At 33.9% G+C, this 22,319-nt stretch overlaps 1 protein-coding gene across 1 annotated transcript in view; it reads left to right on the plus strand.

Annotated features, from left to right (window-relative positions):
• Positions 1-22,319, plus strand: part of NCAM2 (neural cell adhesion molecule 2) — a 338,699-nt gene that overhangs the window by 233,030 nt on the left and 83,350 nt on the right. The window contains exons 9-11 of the mRNA XM_030021121.2: positions 4,550-4,700; positions 17,462-17,649; positions 19,242-19,338. Coding sequence (XP_029876981.1) covers positions 4,550-4,700; positions 17,462-17,649; positions 19,242-19,338 — 436 coding nt within the window. The remainder of the gene's footprint in view (positions 1-4,549; positions 4,701-17,461; positions 17,650-19,241; positions 19,339-22,319) is intronic.

Raw genomic sequence — 22,319 nt, forward strand, 5'->3', positions numbered from 1 at the left:
ATGATTTCCAAAATGCTGTAAAAAGGTAACTTCTGAAGACCTTGTCTGTCTTTACCATTTTCAAGACACACAATGGTCTGTTTATTGAAATTATCCTTCCAAAGTCTTAGAGTGTAAGTGCCTGTTAACATACTTGTTCATTGATCTTTCTAAAGAAATATGCATGTCTGTAGGGAATCGTGTTGACCACATATGTTTTTCAGACCTCACTGATCATTCATGCTCCATAGTGATGCAGAGTAATTCAGTGAACGAGCAGAAATCATGAGTACTGAACCACAGAGACTGTTCTGGTTGTCTAGGTTTTTGTTCTGTCTGTTTTTTATACTCATTATTAATACTAAGAAATAAAAGCACATGTACTTATTCAACCTAGCAGAAAACACCATAGTACATATTGTACATCTCTCCCACTATAACATTTGAGAGGAAAAAAAGAATATTCCAATTTAGTAGGTGTCCATTATTATTTCAGGCAGACATGAGAGTTACTGACATTTTTAATTTATAGAGATTATATCTGTATTTTGATTTGTCACCAGTGGCAGCTCCAGTGCTTTTTTCCTGGTGGAGATTTCTACTGAGGACTACTGGGCAGGTGCAGTGTACATTGTGTTCCCACGTGTGTTGTCTCTTCCTCTTTCTGTTTTGTTGTGTTACGGTGCCAGATGTGGTGCTAACATGTGCTCTCCATACTTAATGCAGAAAGGAAATAAGCCTCAGAAAGATTTTACCAAGGGTTATAAAGTTCTGGTGCGTGCAGACCCCAAGGTTAGTGCTGCCCCTGTTTGACATTGTGTATTTACTGTTCAAAGTTAAATAAGAAGACTGATGTTACGGATCAGTATGAATGCAGACTTCTGCTTTGTTGGTATATTCTAGTTTTGATAATGCCCTCTACAAGAACAGGGAAATATAACTAGCATGGTTTCAATTTTTGCTTCAGGCTAACACTGCATATTCAATTTTTGTCCCAGCTTCTTCATTGCTCTTTGCTGTAGTCAACTTCTGTGTCTCTGCTGCATTCCTAAAGTTTGCTCCTAGCTGTGCTTCAGCATGACTGCACTGTTATTGTGCTTTTTGTGTCATCACAATATGTCCTTGATTTATTTACCCAGATCTCTGTTAACTGACTTATACCATAGAACAATGTAATACAGCCACACTAGTATTTTTGAAGTCCTTGTGAAAATTCATCATACTATCTTGCATTTTTCATTTGCATGTGTTAATCTCCAGCATATTCTGGGAATCCTCCCTAGTCATAGGCAAGTGCCTCAAAACATATTCTTTTATTTATTTATTTATTTATTTATTTATTTATTTATTTATTTATTTATGGAATTTTCTTGGTCTGTATTTGCACTCTTGTTTTCTTTTATGTATTTCTGTGTTCAGGAATGTCAGCCAAACAATATATTTTTAATCAGGTATTGCACCATGTTTGCAGAAAAATTAATGGAATTGTACACTAACCCATATGCAGAATAGGACCAGGTACAGGACTTCTTAAACTGTTCATGAAGAAGCCACAGTGTAATACGCATTCTGAGAAATGCAGCAGAAAACATCTTATTATATATATTACGTTATTTTATAAGCAATTTCAAAGAGACTATTGTAATCATTTTTAGACAATTTTGAAAGAGTAGAAATTAACTTTAGTAAATACATATTTTTATGAAAATTTAGGCCAAATCTTCTTGCCTACAATTGTTACGTTTTTTATTTCTTTTTGTGGACTTTGCTTAACCTAGCAGATCTCTCTCAAGATGCTTCTCACCATATATTTGATGATGAGAATAGATGATGTGGTTATGCAAAAATCTCGTATCATTCAGAGTATTTATTAAGTTGTTTTTTGCCCTTACTATAAATCTAAACATATTGCATCAACCATATTTGATCAAATTTTTTTTTTCTCATACATGAGAACATGGGAAAGCTATTTTGGGTGCAGACCAAATTTTTTCCAGCAATATTAGAGAATAAATACAGAAACTAAAAACAAGATTGAGAAGTTATTGTAAAAGTTATTTCATTTTAAGGATCTTTGTGCTTATTTTCATTACCTTTTTTTTTAAAAAAACCATCAATTAGCACTCATATCTGTGCTTTGGAATGTATGGAATTAATTATAGTGAAATATATAGTGAATTATACAGTGAATTATAGTATTTGAGATTAGTATTGAACTGATAAAATTTTTCTTTGTCATCAAGTACAAAATAGCACTGCAAATTTTATACCTCTGTAAAAATACCTTTAGTGACTTTAGTGAGGATTACAAATAATTTAACTATTTTTACGGGAATCCTGTTGACCATACTGCACAGAAGGTACAATTAGTACATATTTGTTTTTCAGGGAGTGAAGCATTGCCATTTGGAATATGTATTTTTAGTGCCAATTTTATTATTTTTTAATATGTGCTTCTAATAACCTATTAGCTTCTAATAACCTATTACTTGAAACAGAAAATTGAGCTAGCTGAATAATCTCTGATCTAATTCAGAAAATTATGGTGAAAGAACTTCAGTTAATGTGTTGTTACAGCTATAGATCAATATAATTACACAGACACTTCGTATTGTGCAAGGAGGAGGTACTAAGAAAGAATTTGGCTCCTCATTGTAGGTTTGTAATATACAATAAGGAAGGGCAAAGAGAGTATTTTTCTCAAAATACCTGTTCTCTACTACTACTCTCTATTGTATAGAGCTACCCAAGTGCTTTAGGAGGGCAGCTCTTAATGAATCACTAATACAGTATTTAGTACTGTATCTGTGATTCATAGTCACAGGTTGTTTCAGCGTATGTCTTCTCACATTTTTAAATGTGACTTCTTGGGGAAATATTTGTAATCAAGGTAAAATAAGAAATAAATCTGCTGAAGTGTATGTACATTTTAGGTAGGAATAATGTAGATTTACCATTTCATGACAGACATGATGTTTTAAAAAAAGGAGCAAATAATCCACAGGTAAATATTACTGTTATTAATTATGTCATACAAAGTAGTTTGTATATCAGAAATTAGAAAACTATTTAAAGTTTTACTTTAAGAACGTCAATTTAATTATTCCAAGAATTCCCTCCAAAACCTGTGACATTCAGTACTGTAGTATGTTTACTAGCAACTTCATAACTTTTCTCTTTCCTTTTTTAAAGGTATAATGAAAATAGAAGTTTCAGCATTAGAAATGACATAAGAGATAACTAAGTGGTTTTAGTTACTAATTTTTACCAATCCCGAGAGGATTTTAGGTTTGTTCTTGGATTCTGATGTGGGATCAGAATACTTTCCTTTCTATAGAAATTATGATATACAGAATGCTTTATTTAACTGCTTTATGTAAAATATTTTAAGATCTAAATTGCGTGCATTTTTCCTGTATTCAGTGAAGGAACAATTGTACAGAGTTAAAAGCTCAGTCACTTAAATATCAGCTGCCACTTGGTGAGTATTTACTGTAAAAAGCAGTAAATTTGAGTGTATGTATTTATAGGATTGGACATTGAAGTATGTTTCAAGTTTAAATGTGATACAATGAAATAGTTACTGGTTTTCCCTCCCTTTCCCACTTTCCTCAGTAATGAAGGTAGGTAAATATCAATAGTTTTTATCAGCTTTTTTTTCCTCAAATAAAAGAAGTGAAACAAAGAAGTAAAGCAAGTTTCCCAAAGCTAAAAACAAGTAAAGAACAGAACTAGATTAAAAATAACTTCTTTTTCCTCAGGTATACTGCTCCATGAAGGTTGAAGTGTCAAGCAAAGGATTTTTTTAAAAATTGCTTTATTTAGTTTTCCCTAATGTTTTTATACTCTTGAAATTCAAATAGTTTTGGGGGAGGGGATGGGGAGGTGTTATGGATAAGGATTTTTATAAAGTTGCTAAATACAGAATTTTATGTTCTAGAAGAGGAGAAGCCAGCATTTATTTTTTCTCCCTTGCTTTTTTCCATGCAATGCTATGGAAATTAAATCCAGAAATTCCAGTTACATTTATGGATCCTATTTTTTTTTTAAATTGTGAGCTTCTGACAAGAAAACGTGAATAATGAAAATAAATCTATAACTGGATTTGTGTTTTGATCATTGTTTGAGGGGGTATTTCTATTCAGTTTCACAGTTACATTTTTAAGGACAAGAGAGATAATGCTAACTGTAATCTAAGATACTATGATTTTACATGTATGCATTTTCATTAACTGCAGCATCATAATAAATTGAGTGAGATCATAAACAGGTTTTGAGTATGCAATTCACTATTCCAGTCATAAGTGGGTACATTTTCTGGTTTACTTTGACAATGTTCCTTTAAGCATGTACTTATTTCCTTGATTATAGTGCCTAGAAACAGAACATATTTTCTATTTTTTTTTAATTTATTTGAAAAATTTAGAAGTTGTTTAGCTGTCAGTAATAACTTCACCATAGGTGAAGAGATGCTTTCAGTCATACTTATCAATGGTGTTTAATATATAAAGCATACATAAATATACATATATATATAAAACCTTTCTTTTTCCTGAATCAATGTAAACAGAGCCCAGATGGCCGTATAGAAGTCAAAGGGCAGCATGGAAAATCGTCACTGCATATTAAAGATGTGAAGTTGTCAGATTCAGGGAGATATGACTGTGAAGCTGCAAGTAGAATTGGTGGGCACCAAAAGAGCATGTACCTTGATATTGAATGTAAGTTCTAATATTTTGTTTTCTCTCTTAAATTTGTTTTAAAAGAAAAAAAGTACATTCTTAATGGAAGGTCAGTTTTTCCTGGTAATTGATGTTTAAACTTGCATAATTTAACAAAGCATGTCCTTCTGTAGTTAGTGGTACTGAATTCTGTGGAGAAATCCTGTCTTTTCTGAAGTTGACAAGACCCTTGTCGGTGATTTAAGCAGGACAGGATTTCATCTGAAATCATATTCCAGTGGCATTACCCACTAACTTAAGGCTAAGCTTAATAACTTCGAATTTTCCGGCTAGTGGAGACTACTGTGTGCGAAAAGTATTCAGTGGGATAAGGTAAGAACTGATTTGAGCAACAGCTCAGTCTTGAGCTTAACCTTCTAAGATTCTACAAAGTCTTCTGTTTTTTTCCTATTTCTCTAATTTACTAATGCCCAACAGCTCTCTAGCCCCTGTTGTAGTCCCTCCTGGAGTTCACAAGTTCGTGAAAATCTCTTTTACAGATTGTCTTTATTCAAAGCTCTTGAATTTTATCCAGGAGAAGAGGAGATTATTTTTGCTTAAAGAGTCTGATGCTTTAGAAGCCCATCAGAGGATATAAATTTGAAATATACAAAAATTCATCGGAAGATTGTCTCTTCAAACTGTTCTTCAAATTCATGAAGCAAAGGTCTTAAAAAAATGAAAAAACCAAGAAAATCCTTCTTTTATATTTCATCGTTGTTCTATTTTGCTAGAGATTTTCTAGATACATTTGTTCTACGTTGCCAATATAGCTTGAGTGAGCCTGTTTGAGATTGAGACTCTGAAAGGAAAAAGTCTTTCCAGTAGGAAGATAGAAGTTGGAACTGGATCTGTGGCACAGAAAGATAAGTAACAGTTGCAGAGTGTTAATTGATTTCTTGAGAAGTTCTGAAAGTGACTTCAGTATACAGTTGCATATTCCATCTTTTTGGCAGGCAACCAATGCATTATGACATACGAAATAAATCTGAAAGGAAAATAAGAAATGGTCAAAGTTGTAACTGGATGTTAGGAATGGAGAGATTTGCCAACCCAGAAGACCTAAGAAATAAATATGGCATTTATTAATAGCTTTAATATAGCTACTCTTTAATATGAAGGGATTTGAAACTTTGCAAAAAATTTTTTTTATACTCATTTCAATTATTTTGATTTTTTTTCACTTCAAAACCAGTTTTGGGAAGAATTTTTTCAGGTATGGCTGGCTCTTTGCATCATCACTAGTGAGCCATTTTAGTAGAATTTTTATTATTTTTAATAATATTCTAGTATAAACCTCAATAACTATTTTTAAATTAAAATATAAATAAATAAGCAAGACTTAATTGTTTATATTGTTCCATAGCTCCTAGATAAGACTAATAAATGCACCTATGTCATTCTGTAAGTTAATAACAAAACTATAGCAGTTTTCTTTATATGTTTTAATATATTTGACAGTTTGTATAGTCAGAAGGGGAGCATGCTCCCATCACATCCTTAAACATCAGTGCAGTTAAACAGGCCTAATGGAGACATAGAGTGGTCTGGTGTCCCTGTCTCATCCTTTTACTTACTGACCCCTATCAGAGACTTTGACAGTAGGATTGCACAGAGGTTCTGTACTTTATCCTTGTTCTCTGTTGGGGTTGCTCTTGATGATAAGAGCAGTTCTTCGGGACAAGAAGAGATTATCAGGTTTGATACCAATTGAGCACAGTTAACCCTGCCTTTTTTCTGAAGTAAATGCTAGGCAGACATGAATTGTAGGGAACCTAGAGGCATTTATAAGGATTTCTTCCTACAAAGTAATCTTTGTGTTTAGTTATGTTTAGTTTTCCTTATATTAAGTATGAAAAATAAATCAAAATGACATGAAAAGAAAAATACCTTTATAAATATTATTTACTAATGGATTTCATTAACGGCAAAATTTGATTATACATATGAAGCCTAGTGTGTATTGGATAATAATAATAATAATAATAATAATAATAATAATAATAATAATAGAAGTAACTGATTGAAAAGTTCCTGTGTGGTGGCATATATGATGTATATTAGGTATTGGGTATTAAGATGTGTCTATAGTGATTATCTATATATTTATCATAGAGAAATAACCATTTCTTTTTTTAATAAAAACTGTGATAGAAATAGGTAAAAAATAGATAAGCAGGAGATACTCTAAGACGAGGTTTTCAGAAGGGCCTGAGGAAGTTAAATGTACAAATCCCAGTGAATTACAACTCGATTTGTACATATAATCCTATCAGGTGCATTTCAAAGTTAAGTTTTCCTATGCAGATGTTTACATTTCTGTATGGTATTTTTTGTCTTTTTAGCTGAGACATAATTACTCTGAAAAATATGTGGTAGGGCTATAAAGGAATTTTAAAAAGCATAATACAGACCTTACTAAAATAAGAAAAATTCTGATGAGAAAACACATTATTTCTTGGGTTCCACAAATTATTCACTGCAATGATAGCATTAGAGAGTGAAAAATCATAATCTTGACATGTTCGATATGCTGGATCATCTTTCTTCGTAGTATTATTAGTTAGGATGCACTGATGGCATTACTAGGTTGGAAAGGATTTAAACAAGCCAGTAATGATCAGCAGTCTATGATCCTTAAAAGTGGCTCTCTACTTGCCCTTACAGTTTTCTGTTCATTCTGTTCAAACTGTCATTAACACAGTCAGAATTATTCACAGCACTTAATTGTGTACTCTGAGGTTCACACATTGTGTAAGATGCTGGTCTTTCTGATTGCTCTCTATCACCAAGCAGAAATTCCTTTGGAGAATACTCCCGTTACTGGAGAAAATGTATTAAGCCATGTTCTTTGGAAAAGTCTCTGTTTTTTCCATATACTACCCAGGAAGCATCCTAACTTACAGTCTTTTGTAGCTGCAATTACCAGTTTTCACATCACTCTATTTCAGTTAAAATTCCCCAATTTCAATATTGATACTGGAGTTGTTAGATATGGTGGATTGTCTAAAAATGCCTACTTCCTCGCTGTACACAAAGACTCAAGTTTTGTGATGTAATCAACTATAACAAACATACTACCTTCAGTAATATGGTACATTTTTGTATAAGATCAGCCATGTGAGTGGTTGACAAATATGATTTCTTAGAAAGTAATTTCTAAAAAACACCCCATTTAAATAATTTTAAGTGTCTTCCAAAAATGAGAAGTTTTTCTTACTACTGGTTTTCCTCCAAACCTGAATTTTGTAGTTATATTCCACATTAGTTAAGTACCAACATTCAGTACTACGAAAAAAAAATTGTGTAGCATGTTCAATATAGTCTTTACCTGTAAAGAAACCTGTGCAGTTTTTATTATACGGCTGTATTGCTTATCAAAACATTATTTTTTTCCTTTTTTTTTTTTTTTTCCACCACAATTTGAAATCAACCTCATTACTATTACAGTATTGAACTTTTTTTCCCGAGTCAATTAGTCTTTTGGCTTTTCCCTTTCTTTTATGTTAGCTGTATTGCACTGTGGTTAATGCAGATTCTTTGGATTAATGCTATTTCATTTTATATCTTTGCAAAAACATACAGCATTACTTAAAAGCAGGTTGAACAAATTGAGCTACAAATTCTATTTACCTTCAAGAAAGCAGGGCTTTGAATTGGTGAAAATAATACTACTGTGTGCAGGATGTCACAAATGTTGTGACAAATGTCACAAATGTTTCAGCTACCTACTGCTATCATAAATTATAATAAATGCAGACAGTTCTTACTTTGGATTTGGTTTCTGTTAAAAGAAGTAAGTGTAGCAACATCCCATCACTACTCACAGAATCACAGAATGGTTGAGATTGGAAGGGACCACCTCTTGTCCTGTCACTGGACACCACTGAAAAGAGCCTGGCTCCATCTTCTTTATACCCTCCCTTCAGCTATTCATCATGAGGGCCAAGCCCTATCTTGTTATCACAGCCAGAAAACAAAACTGATAAAAGCAATCATATGGCCTAACAAAGAGACAAATGACAGAAAAAGCAATCAAGAGAAACGAAATGTTGAAATATTCTGGAAAATTTTGCATCTTTGCTATTAAAATACTATTGGCTTTAGTTACGTTTCTTCCTGTCAAATTTATAGCTTAAAATGAGAAAGCAAAGATGGAAAACATCAATCTTTAGCATCATAAAATACATGTCAATTTTGATGTGACTTTGGAGCTCATGAATGTCACTTGAAAGATTTAAAATTTTTGTTCTTTGACTACCTTGTGCACTTGCATAGAAGCAAATTTGGTATGCCATTGCAGTGGCTTAAAGGGGATAAGAATGTTGAATCTGAGCAAAAGATGAGGTTTATCACGTAAAGTCACTTTGCAGAAACCATTTCACCAAAACTCCCTGTACTGAAGCAGAGATGAATGCATCTGTTGTCTTTTTCTGACGTTGGAACAGTAAGTGTGGCAAAGTGGCTAAAATTGTACTTTATTCATCTGTAGAGTAAATCTACCTATTCCTTAGCCCAAAACGGTGTAAAAATATTTTAGAACAGGAATTCCATCTTAAAAACTTTTGGCCTATATGTCTTAATGACTTGTTAAAATGTGATTTTCATGTTAGGAATTTCTCTACATTTTTACCTAATATAGCTCTCTACTGCATGGGTTTTTTGACCTTGCAATGAGCTTGATGTCATTTTAAGTAGATTTTTAATAACATGTTGGCTATTTTTCTTTTAATAGAAGAACACAATTTTGAATGAATAAAATATTTTAGGTTTTATTCTGTTTCTCTTATAATATACTCATTCTATTATTAGGTATGTATGCCTCGGCATCTTTTCTTACTGACATAATTTTTCACATAAGCAACTGTGAAAAGTAAAGGTAAAAAAAAAAAAAGCAAGAAAGAATTTTCTGATGTTTTCTTGAAGATGGTTCTACTTCATGAGTCAGTCTTACAGGCTAAACTTGTTAAATGTTTACATTGATAATTAATGCATAAATTTTAAACTAGTTTTCATACGTCCAAAATTCAACAGTTTTGCAAGTCATTTCATACTATGTTAAGTGTAATTTATATTTTGCAATGATGATTGGTGAATGAAAAAAAGGCAACATGGCCTTTGTCCTTCCCTATACCTCCAAGATAGATCCAGCAGAGCAGAAGCAACGCATCTGAGAATTATGAAGAAAATAATCAGGTGGTATGATAAGTGTGATGTTGAAACTTTGAAACTTGAACAAAATGAAATACCTTAAACTGACACTTGTAACCTCAACATTTTTTTTCTCAGTTAACTTCCCTTAACTGCAAAATACTTGCCATTACTTGAAGTTGGTATCTTTAAATAGTCTTCAGTTATGTTGGAGCATCCTGAAGCTGCTAGGTTAGCACATGCTTGAAAGAGAGACCTCCAGTATTGTTTACAGTAAACCTGAGACATGTAGCTTTGGTTGCAACATCTGAGGCTAGGTCCCACTGCACCACAGAGCCAGCCTCTGAGCTGCTGTTGTCAGATGCACTGGGAGCAGCACAGGGATAATGTAAAGAGGGAAATACTGCATGAGTTTGAGCACACTGTACTGGAGGTCTGAGTGATATAAGGTATAGGTTTAGGGGGACCACATGTTTTAAATGGATTTGGATATACAAGGTATTTTCAGCAATGCTGTTTGGGTTTTTTAGTCTGTTCCTTAAAGTCTCTTAGAGATTTTTTGTTGTTGTTTTCTGGACAGCATTGTGTGTAAAAATTAACTAAGGAGATAATGAGGAGGAGACTCCTTGCTCCATACAGGAACAACAATTATGATTTGGGAATATAGGAGACAGATAGATAGATTAGGAGGCATGCTGTGGAGGTGAGAATGACAGGTAGGAAAATACGGAACGTAAAGATATGAAGCTGGATTTTGTTCTGAAAATGTGACAAGTAGGACAGGAAGAGAAATGGGGGTTAGAATCCTGGTTTGAGAAAGGCATTGTAGTTTTTCATTTTTGGCTATAAGAGAATTATGTAATCTAATATATGATGTCAGAAGTCTAGCCATCCTAAATTATTCCAGTAATTCTGTCCCGGAATACATATAACAATTGAAATTTTGACACAAATTGGTGCCATCCAAAATTAATGTGTCAGTAATTGGCAATACCTAATCATTTTATTACTAAAATAAAAATTGCTGCTGTTGTGAGAGATCTGTAGGGGGAGTCTTCCTGTTTTAGTTCTGATGGCCAGTGTTCTTGGTGATTTACTGACTTAAAAAATGACTGATAGATATATGCGGACAGTTTCTTTTAAATATCACTATTGATATACTTAGCTTATTTTACCTAGCTATGATTTCGTTATAATTTCTTCTCCTATTTTAGACAGGTTTAGATCATTTTAGACAGGTTTATACGTTCGCAACAGATATTTCTATGAAACTAAAATTTCTTGGGTTTTTTGTTTGGTTTGTTTTGTGGGTTTTGGTTGGGTGGGTTTTTTTGTTTGGTTTTTTTTTTTTTTTTTTTTAAGTGATCAACCAAATACAGTTCCTTAATGTCAAGTGGAACTCAAAGAAAAATAGATACATTGAATTTCTGTGAATCTGGCAGCACCAAGCACCAGGACTATGCATGTATTCATTGCTCATCATTTTTTATGGTTGAAGGTGCCATTATCAACAACATACTTTACATCTAGAAGAAAGAGACCTTATCTTCATGATAACTAAGTTTAGTCTATATTTATGGAAATGAAGAAATTAGTGTGGTGTTTGGATATTAAAAATAATATAATAGTCAAGGCTATCAGGGACTAGTACTGCTTGCCAGTAAGAGGGGGCTCTTACTCTTGCATAAACTGTCTAATCTGTAGATAGTCTATGATACTATTGAATAATAATGTTTTAATGTAATGCATTTTGAGAGGAACCAAGAGAATGGGGAGGGGGAAAGGAAACATTACTGGGAGTGGCGTTTCCTGTCACTTCCTGTGAAAGAAACATGTACCTCTGCAAAAGTGATGAGCTGGATTCTGAAAAAAAACCTCTGGTTTTAGCTAGTAATCATGGTAATTTAAAACCTAGTATATGATAAATTTCATTTGCTTTTCTATTTGGAAACTTCACCTGCAGATCTTGCACATTTTTCTTTGCAGCCCCATGATCATGATAATAGCAGTAAAATTGTAAAAGTTAGTAACCCTGAAGCTTTGTAGTTCCTATCTTCCTTTCAAGGACGGTTATATATTAAAATGTAATCACCTGGCCTCATTTGTTAAGTCTTATCTAATATTATTTCTTGTTACAAGGAATATGTGACAATTATTGTACCTGTCTGGGAGATTCTTCTACTTTATCACCAAGGAAAAGCTATTCATTCCAAAATATTGACTATTGCAAAACAGGTATGAAGGAGAAAATACAAGAGAAAGATAGATGGCTGTTAACCAAATTGTGGCAGAGTTACAAAAAATTAAGGTACTTTTACAGGATTGGTGGCAAGGAAATTATTGGATTTGCTAGAGGATGTGGTTTATTAAAGTCCTTGATGATGGGAAACCTATGTCAGTATTAACCATCTAAGAGGGAGGCTTCCAGTAATATACTACACATAATGTTCCAGCGTCTTAGACCTGACAATCTGTCATGTATTTTCATTGTATGATCCAGGAAAACAAATTATTTGAGGAACAAATGTCCAAAAGTTTGAAAACCTTAAATTAAGAAGTGCAAATCTGATTCTGTACACTAGTTTGCTATTATAGTTGTCTGGAACACGTCCTGAATGAGGTCATTTGCCGTATCCAATTTTGTGTATAATGCTGAACATACACCAGAGCTGGATTTTTGAAGTCATTAATTGAATTACCTTCTGGATGAGACAGATGATGCATTAGCCTGTTCTTGAATCACTGTTCTCAGATATTATACAGAACAAGGATCTCTAATTGCTAGAGACAGTTTTCAGGTCAGAGTTTGCTTCTCTTACTTAGCTGTCTTATGCAGGTTATCCAGAACCACTTCTCCTAATTGGAATGCTGACCTGTCAATTTCTTTCTTGTTTGAGAAAACGAACAGCCTGAGTTTAATTTATGTTAGTGACATAATATTAACTACTCTAAAATGCCATTCTAAAGTTATAATTGCTTATAGAATCCTACTCTCATAGAATAGTTTTGTTTAATTTTATACCTTTGTGATATAGTCTTTGTTCCTTCGAGGCATCTTTTTCATTTGGATTGCCTCAACTCTCCAAAATAATGCTCCATCTTTCACCATTCAAGCTTATAACAGTACTTAGGAACTTTATCGTATCCTGGGCTGCATAAAAAGAAGCATTGCCAGCAGGTTGAGGGAGGTAACAAAGCTGGTGAGGGGCCTGGAGCACAAGTCTTACCAGGAGCAGCTGAGGGAACTGGGTTTGTTTAGTCTGGAGAAAAGGAGGCTGAGGGGAGACCTTAATGCTCTCTACAACTATCTGAAGGGGGGTTGTAGCGAGGTGGGTGTTGGTCTCTTTTCCCAGGTAACAAGCAATAGGATGAGAGGAAATGGCCTCAAGTTGCGCCAGGGGAGGTTTAGATTGGATATTAGGAAAAATTTCTTTACTGAAGGGATTGTCAGGCATTGGAACAGGCTGCCCAGGGAAGTGGTGGTATCACCATCCCTGGAAGTATTCAAAAAGTGTGTAGACAAGGCACTTGAGGACATGGTTTAGTGGGCATAGTTGACGGTTGGACTCGATGACCTTAAAGGTCTTTTCCAATCAAAATGATTCTATGATTCCAGGTGATTCTGCCCCTCTGCTCACCTTTTGTGAACTGTGTCCAGATCTGGGGTCCCCAGCACAAGAAAGACATGGACCTGTTAGAGTGGGTCCAGAGGAGGGCCACAAAAATGATCAGAGGGGTCGAACACCTGTCCTACGAAGAAAGGCTGAGACAGTTGGGATTCTTCAGCCTGGAGAAGAGAAGACCCCAGGGAGACTTTATTGCAGCCTTTCAATATGTCAAGGAGGCTTATAAGATGGAGAGAGACTTTTTACCAGGGCCTGTAGTGATAGGGCAAGGGGCAATGGTTTTAAACTAAAAGAAGGTCATTTCTCATTAGATATAAGGAAGAAGCTCTTCACTGTGAGAGTGGTGAGGCACTGGAACGTGTTGCCCAGAGAGGCTGCGGATGCCCCATCCCTGGAAGTGTTCAAGGCCAGGTTGGATGGGGCTTTGAGCAACCTGGTCTGGTGGAAAGTGTCCCTGCCTTTGGCAGGGGGTTGGAACTAGATGATCTTTAAGGTCCCTTCCAACCCAAACCATTCAATGATTCTATGATTTATTGTGTGCCTATACTAACTAATATGAACAGTAGTGTTTGTACTTATTCTGCAGTTTGGGTTTTTTTTTCAGTAGAGCGCCATAAGTTTCAGATGTAATAAATATCATCAGGGTTGCCTTTTTTAAAATGAAGTGTATTCAAGCTCCTAGTTTTGTATTTAGCTACTTAGAAATCCAGTATGTTGTCTTAACTGGTAGTACTTTATGTACAAAAGCTTAAAAAGAACAGCTCATTTACACTTTGAATTGATCTTTTTGTTAGGTGATAATTAATACTGAGTTACACAGAAGCTAAGCAGAGCATATTTTTATTTTTTAATGGTTTTAACTTTCTCACAAAGCTTTGAAGCTTTTTTCTTTTTATATAGTACATATATTGTATTTAAGTATCCTTAACATATGTTAACATATCAGAAGGTCCACCTTCTCATTTTGACTTGGTTATACTTCATTTCCACTTGATAGAATTTCTTGATAAATGTTCTGTTTATTAACTTTATTTGTTTCTTAGTTATTCTAGAAAACTGGAGGGATCAGATTTTGTAGACATATAAAACAGTCAACCTTATGTTTTCAAAGCCTTGGCTCTAGGGTTTGTTATTTTTTGATGTTTTATTTTATATTAAACATATTGTGTGTTTCTGTTTGATAAATACTAATTCTGTAACCATTTAAACATAATATAATACAGTTAGTGATGAATAGCATACAACAAAAAACCAAAATATCTTTATAAACCAGTTATTCCCTTCCAACTCATTTTTTTTTTTATTTTCTAAGAAATGTAGAATATCTTTCATTTGTACTGTAAAAAATGATTTCCAGAGTTATTTTCTTTGTGTGAAACATCACTCCAGGTTTCTTAATCTATTCCTGACTAGGAATCAAAAATCATCTGTCTGTCTTAAGACAGTTTGTCTGAATCAAGCCATTAGCATAGTCCTCTTCCTTTTGCTATATTGGAACTTTGAGCTGCTGGGGAAATGGCTGGAAAGCCTTTTTACCCAGACTTTCTGAGAGGGGAAATGTGAAGCTCTTTTTGTTTAGGAATGCTTTACATTTGGGAATCATTGATTTTGGGATATAGATTTATTTGATGGACTTTTAGTCCCATTTCTGTTTTATGATGTTATAACTGTCTGTTAGTATCTGTAGTCATGTATAGATGGCAGTCCATAACTCACCTATTCTTTTAAATTATAAATAAACAGATATTATAGGCATCCAAATCTAGCTTTAGAGACAGCAGTCTGAACTGAAAGTGCCTATTCTCCTAAATGCTTGTACCTGCAATAGAAGAATGTATGCTACTTCTTCATTTGTAAGACTTTTTAAATAGGATATGAGTTTGCCACATGTGTATTTAAATCAACAGAGAGCATCAAACCACATGATGTTACCTAGGGAGGAAAGTTAGTCAGGTTTAGACAGATGTTGTGAAGTAACCACATTTTGTGCCTCATGAACACTCTGATGAGATTTCTGATCCATATGTTAAACACACTAGGTGCAAAAACTGTCTGCCGGGCAGAAGTCAGTTCGTGCTGTTTTCCTTCAAGTGGCTCCCACCACTAACTTCATTTCCAGAGAAGCCAAGGCTCTGACTCTTGATATTCTGAGATTCTTGACCATACTTAACCATAAACCAGGCATATGCAGTTTGCTTTTTTCTTCATAGAGGTCCACTAGTGTGAGGTGTCACATCCTGAAGACTCTTTGATAGTCCATTCTTTGCATTAAGATGTTTAGATGATGAAATATGTTTTTTTAAAGGTCTGTGAAAATCAAGAAGCAATAGAATTACTTATTAAAAGATTTGGAAAAGAAAGATGAGCTCCTGTATCTGGTAAATAAATTCATAGGAAGACATACTTTACATATTTAGATGAAATCACTTGCTTTCCTACAAAAATAAGGGCTGAATAGTTATTTAAAAAAATGCTGCTGGCGTTGAGCAATGTAGCAGCCTTGATCTGTGCTTTAAAACTTCTATTGATAACAGTTCTTTTTTGTCAAAGCCTGTATGCATGTATGCAGCAGCAGCATAGTGTCACCAAAAAGTTATGCTTTTTGACAAAGGCGAACACAGAAAGAAGTTGAAAATGTGCACTTCAGAAACAACGAAGTAGTTTTAAACCATTCCTGAAGCTAAATCTTACTACTTAATTAAATGTGCTCAGTTCTGGTCTCTGATAGACCTATTAGCAATTTTCTAGCCTAAAGTTAAGCTATTCGTGAGAAGACTAGAATAGAAATTCCAGAGACACATCTAGAAACATTTAGGAGCTATTTATCAAAATAAAAATATATACATATATATATTTTAAATACGAAAAAGAGATACCATGACACCAGCTGTAATTGATAATTCTTTTTTGGAATTAAAGTGCTAGAGAGTTTCCTTGACTTTCAGTAATATAAAGAATATTTTCTTGATACTCTTAAAATACAACAAGAGTGGGATTAAAATAAAAAAAAATTATTTACAAATAAATATTCGATAGACAAAAAATATGGTTTACCCAAGACATAAGTAGAAGAGCAGGGAGGGAGCTACTGCCTCTTATTTTCTTGCAACCATTAAACTGTTCCTGCTATCCAGAGAAATAGTGAGTAGAATAGAAAATTCTTGTCACTACTGGCATTGTGATCTGGACATCATAGTTAGTTTGCAAACCAGCAGTTTCCTCTGTGTCAGACTCACTGTTTGGCTATATGTTTAATGTAGCCATTTATAGGCAGGTTTGTAAGGAAGATGCACCATCTTTTTGCTTGTCTGTAGCTTGATGATTTCATAAGGAACTGGTGTAAAGTTTATCCTAAATAGTGTATTGATAAACACAGTATTTTTTCTGAAGTAGGTAGAGTAACATTGCAACATTTTAGGTATTCTTTTATTATTTTTTTCTTCTAGGTTTATTCACACAACTAAATAGCTCTCTTTAGAAAGATTTCATAAAGTATAAGATAGTTCCAGTGAGAAATGGGTGAAGCTCTTACACATCTATGAAAATTTGGAGACTGAATGTAATTTCTCCATAGCAAAAGAAGACACTATAAAATCAGCTAATGAACAGGTTATATATATATATAAGTTTCATAGGTCACCCCCCTTTTTCATACAAGGATCGGGCTGAAGAGTTTCTCATCTTCAGGAAGAAATGTTCTTTGTCATTTCTGAGATAATGGGGTCTGATGTTGCCTAATGCTAAATACAATTAGCAGGTATTCTATTCCTGAGAATTTCAGCTGAAACAGTTTCAGCAAAGGAGAAAGCTACCAAAATAAAGGCTCAAGAAACTGAAGGCTGAATACTGATATTTTCATCTTCCGTTATAAATTGGTACAGCAATCAATTGAGATTTCTATGTGAACATGAATGCTTGGATAGCAGTATATGGCTTGTTTTACTAAAACAGTTAATATATTTGTGTGTTACTTCCTTTCTCCAGATGCTCCAATGTTTGTGTCAAATCAAACCATGTATTACTCTTGGGAAGGCAATCCCATCAATATAAGCTGTGAAGTGTTAGCAAATCCATCTGCCTCAGTTCAGTGGACAAGAGGAAAATTAGTTTTACCGGTAAAAAATACAACACATCTGAAGACCTACAGTACAGGGAGAAAGCTGATTCTAGAGGTAAGGCTTAAAATAGAAAACAATGTGGTGACATTAATTTCTTCCTCAGCTTGGTACCATTGCAAGTACTATAGAGTGCATTTAAGGATAAGACTTACAATTTCATAACTAAAGCTCTTTTAAAAAAACGCAACTATTTATGAACTGATTTATCTCCAGATTTCTTGTGAGCAGTGGGAACATAAACCTTATTTGTATGACTCGTGCTCAGTTTTTCATCTGCAGTGAACAAAAATGTAACTTGTGTTTCTTGCAAGTAAATAAATACATAAATAAATATAAAACTAACCCATCAGGTTAATACTAAAAATGAAGGTGACTACCTGGTAGGTGCTTGGTATATACAAAAAGATCTGTGCGGTTTCAGTCAAGAGCAAAGCAGAAGGGTAAAGTGATAATAAACTGCAACTGACTTTGATAACAACTCACGGAGGCATTGGTAAAATAAGAACTAAACTCCCTTCTGTTATCTAAAAGGTACATGTGAGAACAAAACCTGAGAAAGGCAGAGGACAAAGAGTGGACCTTAATTATCTGTTTACTTTATTAACTTGACTAAACAGTGAATGACTCAGCAATAGTGTACAGCAGATCATGGTCCTTAATTAATCATTTCACAACAAAGTGTAACCAGTGTCTCCAGCCCTTGTCTCACCTGTTACAGGGACGACATACTGTCTTCCTCCACAGGTGTGAAAAAAGTTAGTTTTCTCCATTTCTATCTAGTATCAGGCTTATGTCTGAGCATAAGCTTTTCAGTTGCCATAGGAAAAAAGGTTGAGAAGCTATAGAGCTAATCACAGTGGGGGACCTACTTCAGATCCCAAAAAAGAGGTGTACAGTCCACTGAAAAAAACTATGTTTTTTTCTTAAAGTCCAAACAAGTAACCTCATTTCTTGTAGTAGAAGATATATATTTAAAGAGACAGTCTTACTCTTGTTTGGAGGTCATCTTTAGGGTTTGGGTTTTTTTAAGTAAAGCTTAACAACTCAAAATATGCTTTACAGTCTGTGGTTCTCTAAGTGCTCTTCCATTCTACTGTCACCCAAACAGTGGGTCAGGCAACCTGAATTCCAATAAGGCATTAGCTCCCTGTGGTATCTATTATCTGTTCTGTCTTAAATCCTTATTCACCTGAATTTACAGTTGAGTTACATCCCTTACATCATCTTTTCCCCCCTGAATGTCTGGTGTATTGCAAATCCTGAAACAAGAAAAAGTAAAATATTATTTTTGCATCATCTATAGGAATCAGCAATTTTCAGACCTTTCATTGCTTATTTCAGTCAAAATAACAGTTTGTGCAAACAACATTGGTGAAAAAAAAGTGAACTTTATTAGATTTTTTCTTGCTTAAGAGTGAAATAGTAAACATGAATTATTTTCCATTATTTCATTTCCTCATTTGAATTTGAGAAAGGGAAGACAAAAAAGGGTGTATTTAGATTTGTATTTGGAGAACATACTAGATAGGCTGAGGTAAGAATGCATTTGCATTTTGCTTAAGGAGAATGTATTTGCATATCTGATTTTTTTAAGGAACTTTCATCATTGATTAGAAACTAATATTTACAATCTATTCATTTTAAAGATTGCTCCCACATCTGACAGTGATTTTGGACGGTATAATTGTACAGCCACAAACAGAATAGGAACAAGATATCAGGAGTATACACTTGGTCAAGCTGGTAAGTTAAAAAGTTGTTTCCTTTTTTTAAAATATATATTCTATTTTAATCAAAATTAAGTTCAGACACACTTTTCTCTGTTTATTTTACTCCAATGGAATGTTTGCAATTGATTTTAATTCTCTGAAAGTTGAGTTGCAATATAAAGTAAAATAAACCCGTTCCCTCAGAATATGAATCTTTGGATTTAATTTTAAGGCTTTCTGAAATTTGAAAAAATGAAATTAATCTAACTTCTTTTCCTTTGCCCTTACTACATACTACATTTATAACAGTGTGTTTTCATTATTTCAGTGGACAGACATACAATTTGCAGGTGGTAAAAATAAGAAAGACTTAGGAAAGTCTTTTTTTCCTTTTTCTCCCTAGTATTTTCTTGATAAGCCAAGGATGACAAAAGACTGAAATACTTCAGCAAAGAATGTCTATCTTCATTTGAACTTTTAGTTATTTAAAAACAGAATTTTACCCAGAGAGCTGGATTGAATTAATTTAAGCTCTGAGGTATTCTACAACCAATTGTTACAGAACTTCTGAATATTTTTAGGTCTGTCTATTGTTTAGGCAAATACAAAAATATGACTGTATGTTTGTTCTTTGGCAGAAATAACTATTAACTGAGAGTAAATGAGAGTTTCTTAGGATTTCTTTCAATTACATTTTCTTGTGGAATGGGCTAATGCTTGTTCAGCAGGCTTTGAGGTCTCCCAACATTTGGATCTACATGCTTAGATAATGCAAATTGTTCGAGCTTTAATGACGTCTATGGAGTTATAAAGCAGTTTACAGTACCAAAGGTACAGCCATACTGAAAGCTATACAAGCCTTGCTATGCATTGTTATGGACCATTTTCATCATGTAACTTTCAGGTCACACCATACTGCCAGGCTGGCTGATACATATTGAAAGGGACAGGTAGAAATAAGGTCTTGTATTTTTTTTTTTTTTTTTTAAAGTAGGACTTGTCTATTTTTTATGATCTTGACTGTTTCAGCTGTAACTTTTGGTTATTATTTTTTTGGTTTTTTAATAAGGAAATAAACTCTTTGAAGCCTTATTAGGAGGACTTTTGGAGGTGCATTGCTGAAACGTGGACATCCGGTCATAGGAAGGCTCTCTTACCTGGCCTGGTGTTTTAATTTTTATAGTTTTGCTCAATAGTGTAATTAGTTTCTTTTGGTGTCTCAGGAGTTATAAAAAACAGCTGTTTATTAAAAAATTTCTCAGAAATTGTACACAGCATTGAAAGTTTTTCCCATTACCTCTGAAGGATAGATTACTAGCACACACTTTTACTGTGAATACTATACTATTTTTTTTGTCTTTGAACAGTGGTCAAAAGAGATGAGCTTCCTAAAATAGGAAAATGTGGATTTTTATTGAGAAACCAGCAGATTTCTATGTGACACAATTTTACATCATCCAGAAGATCCATTCCCCTTCACTTTACAACTTTTTGGGGGTATTAGCTGTGTTGCAAATCTGATCTTCCTTTCATAGCTACATGCTATCATTCTTTACAATACATTCTTTACTTTCCACCTTACAAAACTCACCCCTTTTTGAGGACTCACACAATCTAATTCATACCTAAAATAATTTTATTTTTTGTGAAAAGAAATTCCAGACGAGAACAGTTTGTGGAATCTTCGGTCATGTTCATGATCATTTACCTGGTTGATCCCATTTATTTCAATGGAATTAAACAATTGAGTTTCTGTAATAGGGCTAAAATTATGACTGTAGCAGCTCATCAGTGCTACCTGTGGCATTAAATATGAAAAAAGAATGCTCCCTGTGATGTTCAAAATTGAGGTAGTAATAAAAAAGCTCTAAACTTTAAGGAGGAACACAATTAATTTCTATACCAATTATTCTGTCTCTAATTAAGAAATCTCAAAACTTGTAGGAAGTTAGCATTGATTTTAATAGGTTTAAATAACTATATCTGTGTATATTACTTTTGCCATCATTTAATTTAGGAATTAGATTTAGCCCTCTAAAAAGGATTTCTTTCTGGCTTTGTAAATACTAATGCTGGGGCGTAGCATACTTTCACAATGGCTCTGTCAGGCAAAAATAAATAGTATTTCTGGCTGGGAGACAGTATTAAGCAAGCTATGCTGCTAGGGTAAATTTTACAAGTAATGATCATTTTACTGAATAATTTTCTCTTAAAATTCTGCAGGAATGACTTGTTGCTTCATGTTTTGTTCCATCTTTCTGCCTTGCTGGTTTTCAGCAGAATCAAACTACCCTTTTTTTTAATTTTACAGCTAGTTAAAAAGTGATCATACTGTCACAATGCCATTATCTTTATTTTTGTTGCCCTTCCTAAGAAATTAAACTTACTGATGATAGAAAAAGATTTCTTTCAGAATTTAGATGCAATTTGCAACCATACCATTTTGTGAGACAGGAAAACTATACCTGTTCACTCAAATTATACAGAACTACTGAATCAGCCTGAATTCCAGACACTTTCATTTAAACCTTTCAAAACAGTTGAAGAACTGCAGCCTATTTAAGGTTTGACACTGAAAGGTGCTGGCTGTTACTGTTAAATGCTGAGAAACTTCAGTGCTTTTTGAAAGCTTGATCAGATGTGCTCACCACCTGACTTGTGGTGATCAATTTTTAGAAATACCACATGGTCGACATCTTCCTTTTTCATTGCTTAAGCATTTAAATTGCTGTGTAAGTAACATGTACAATGCAAAAAGAACCCCAGTCTTTTTTTGTATCTTGCTACTGCAAATTAATTACTTCATGTCACAACCACAACTTTTATTTTAGAAGTCTACTTATACTCTGTTTTTTCTCTATGACAGGCTTAGGCTTTGGTAAGCCATGTGAGCTTGGCAGATTGTCCCAATGGCTTTCAGAGCCTGAGGTGAGCACAGATATTCCTAGATTTGCCGAGATCTAGTTCAGTCACAGTTTATGTGAAATATCAGTATGCAGGGAGGTGGTATGAACT

This window comes from Aquila chrysaetos, chromosome 7 (genome assembly GCF_900496995.4).
Source record: "Aquila chrysaetos chrysaetos chromosome 7, bAquChr1.4, whole genome shotgun sequence".
Lineage (NCBI taxonomy): Eukaryota > Metazoa > Chordata > Aves > Accipitriformes > Accipitridae > Aquila > Aquila chrysaetos.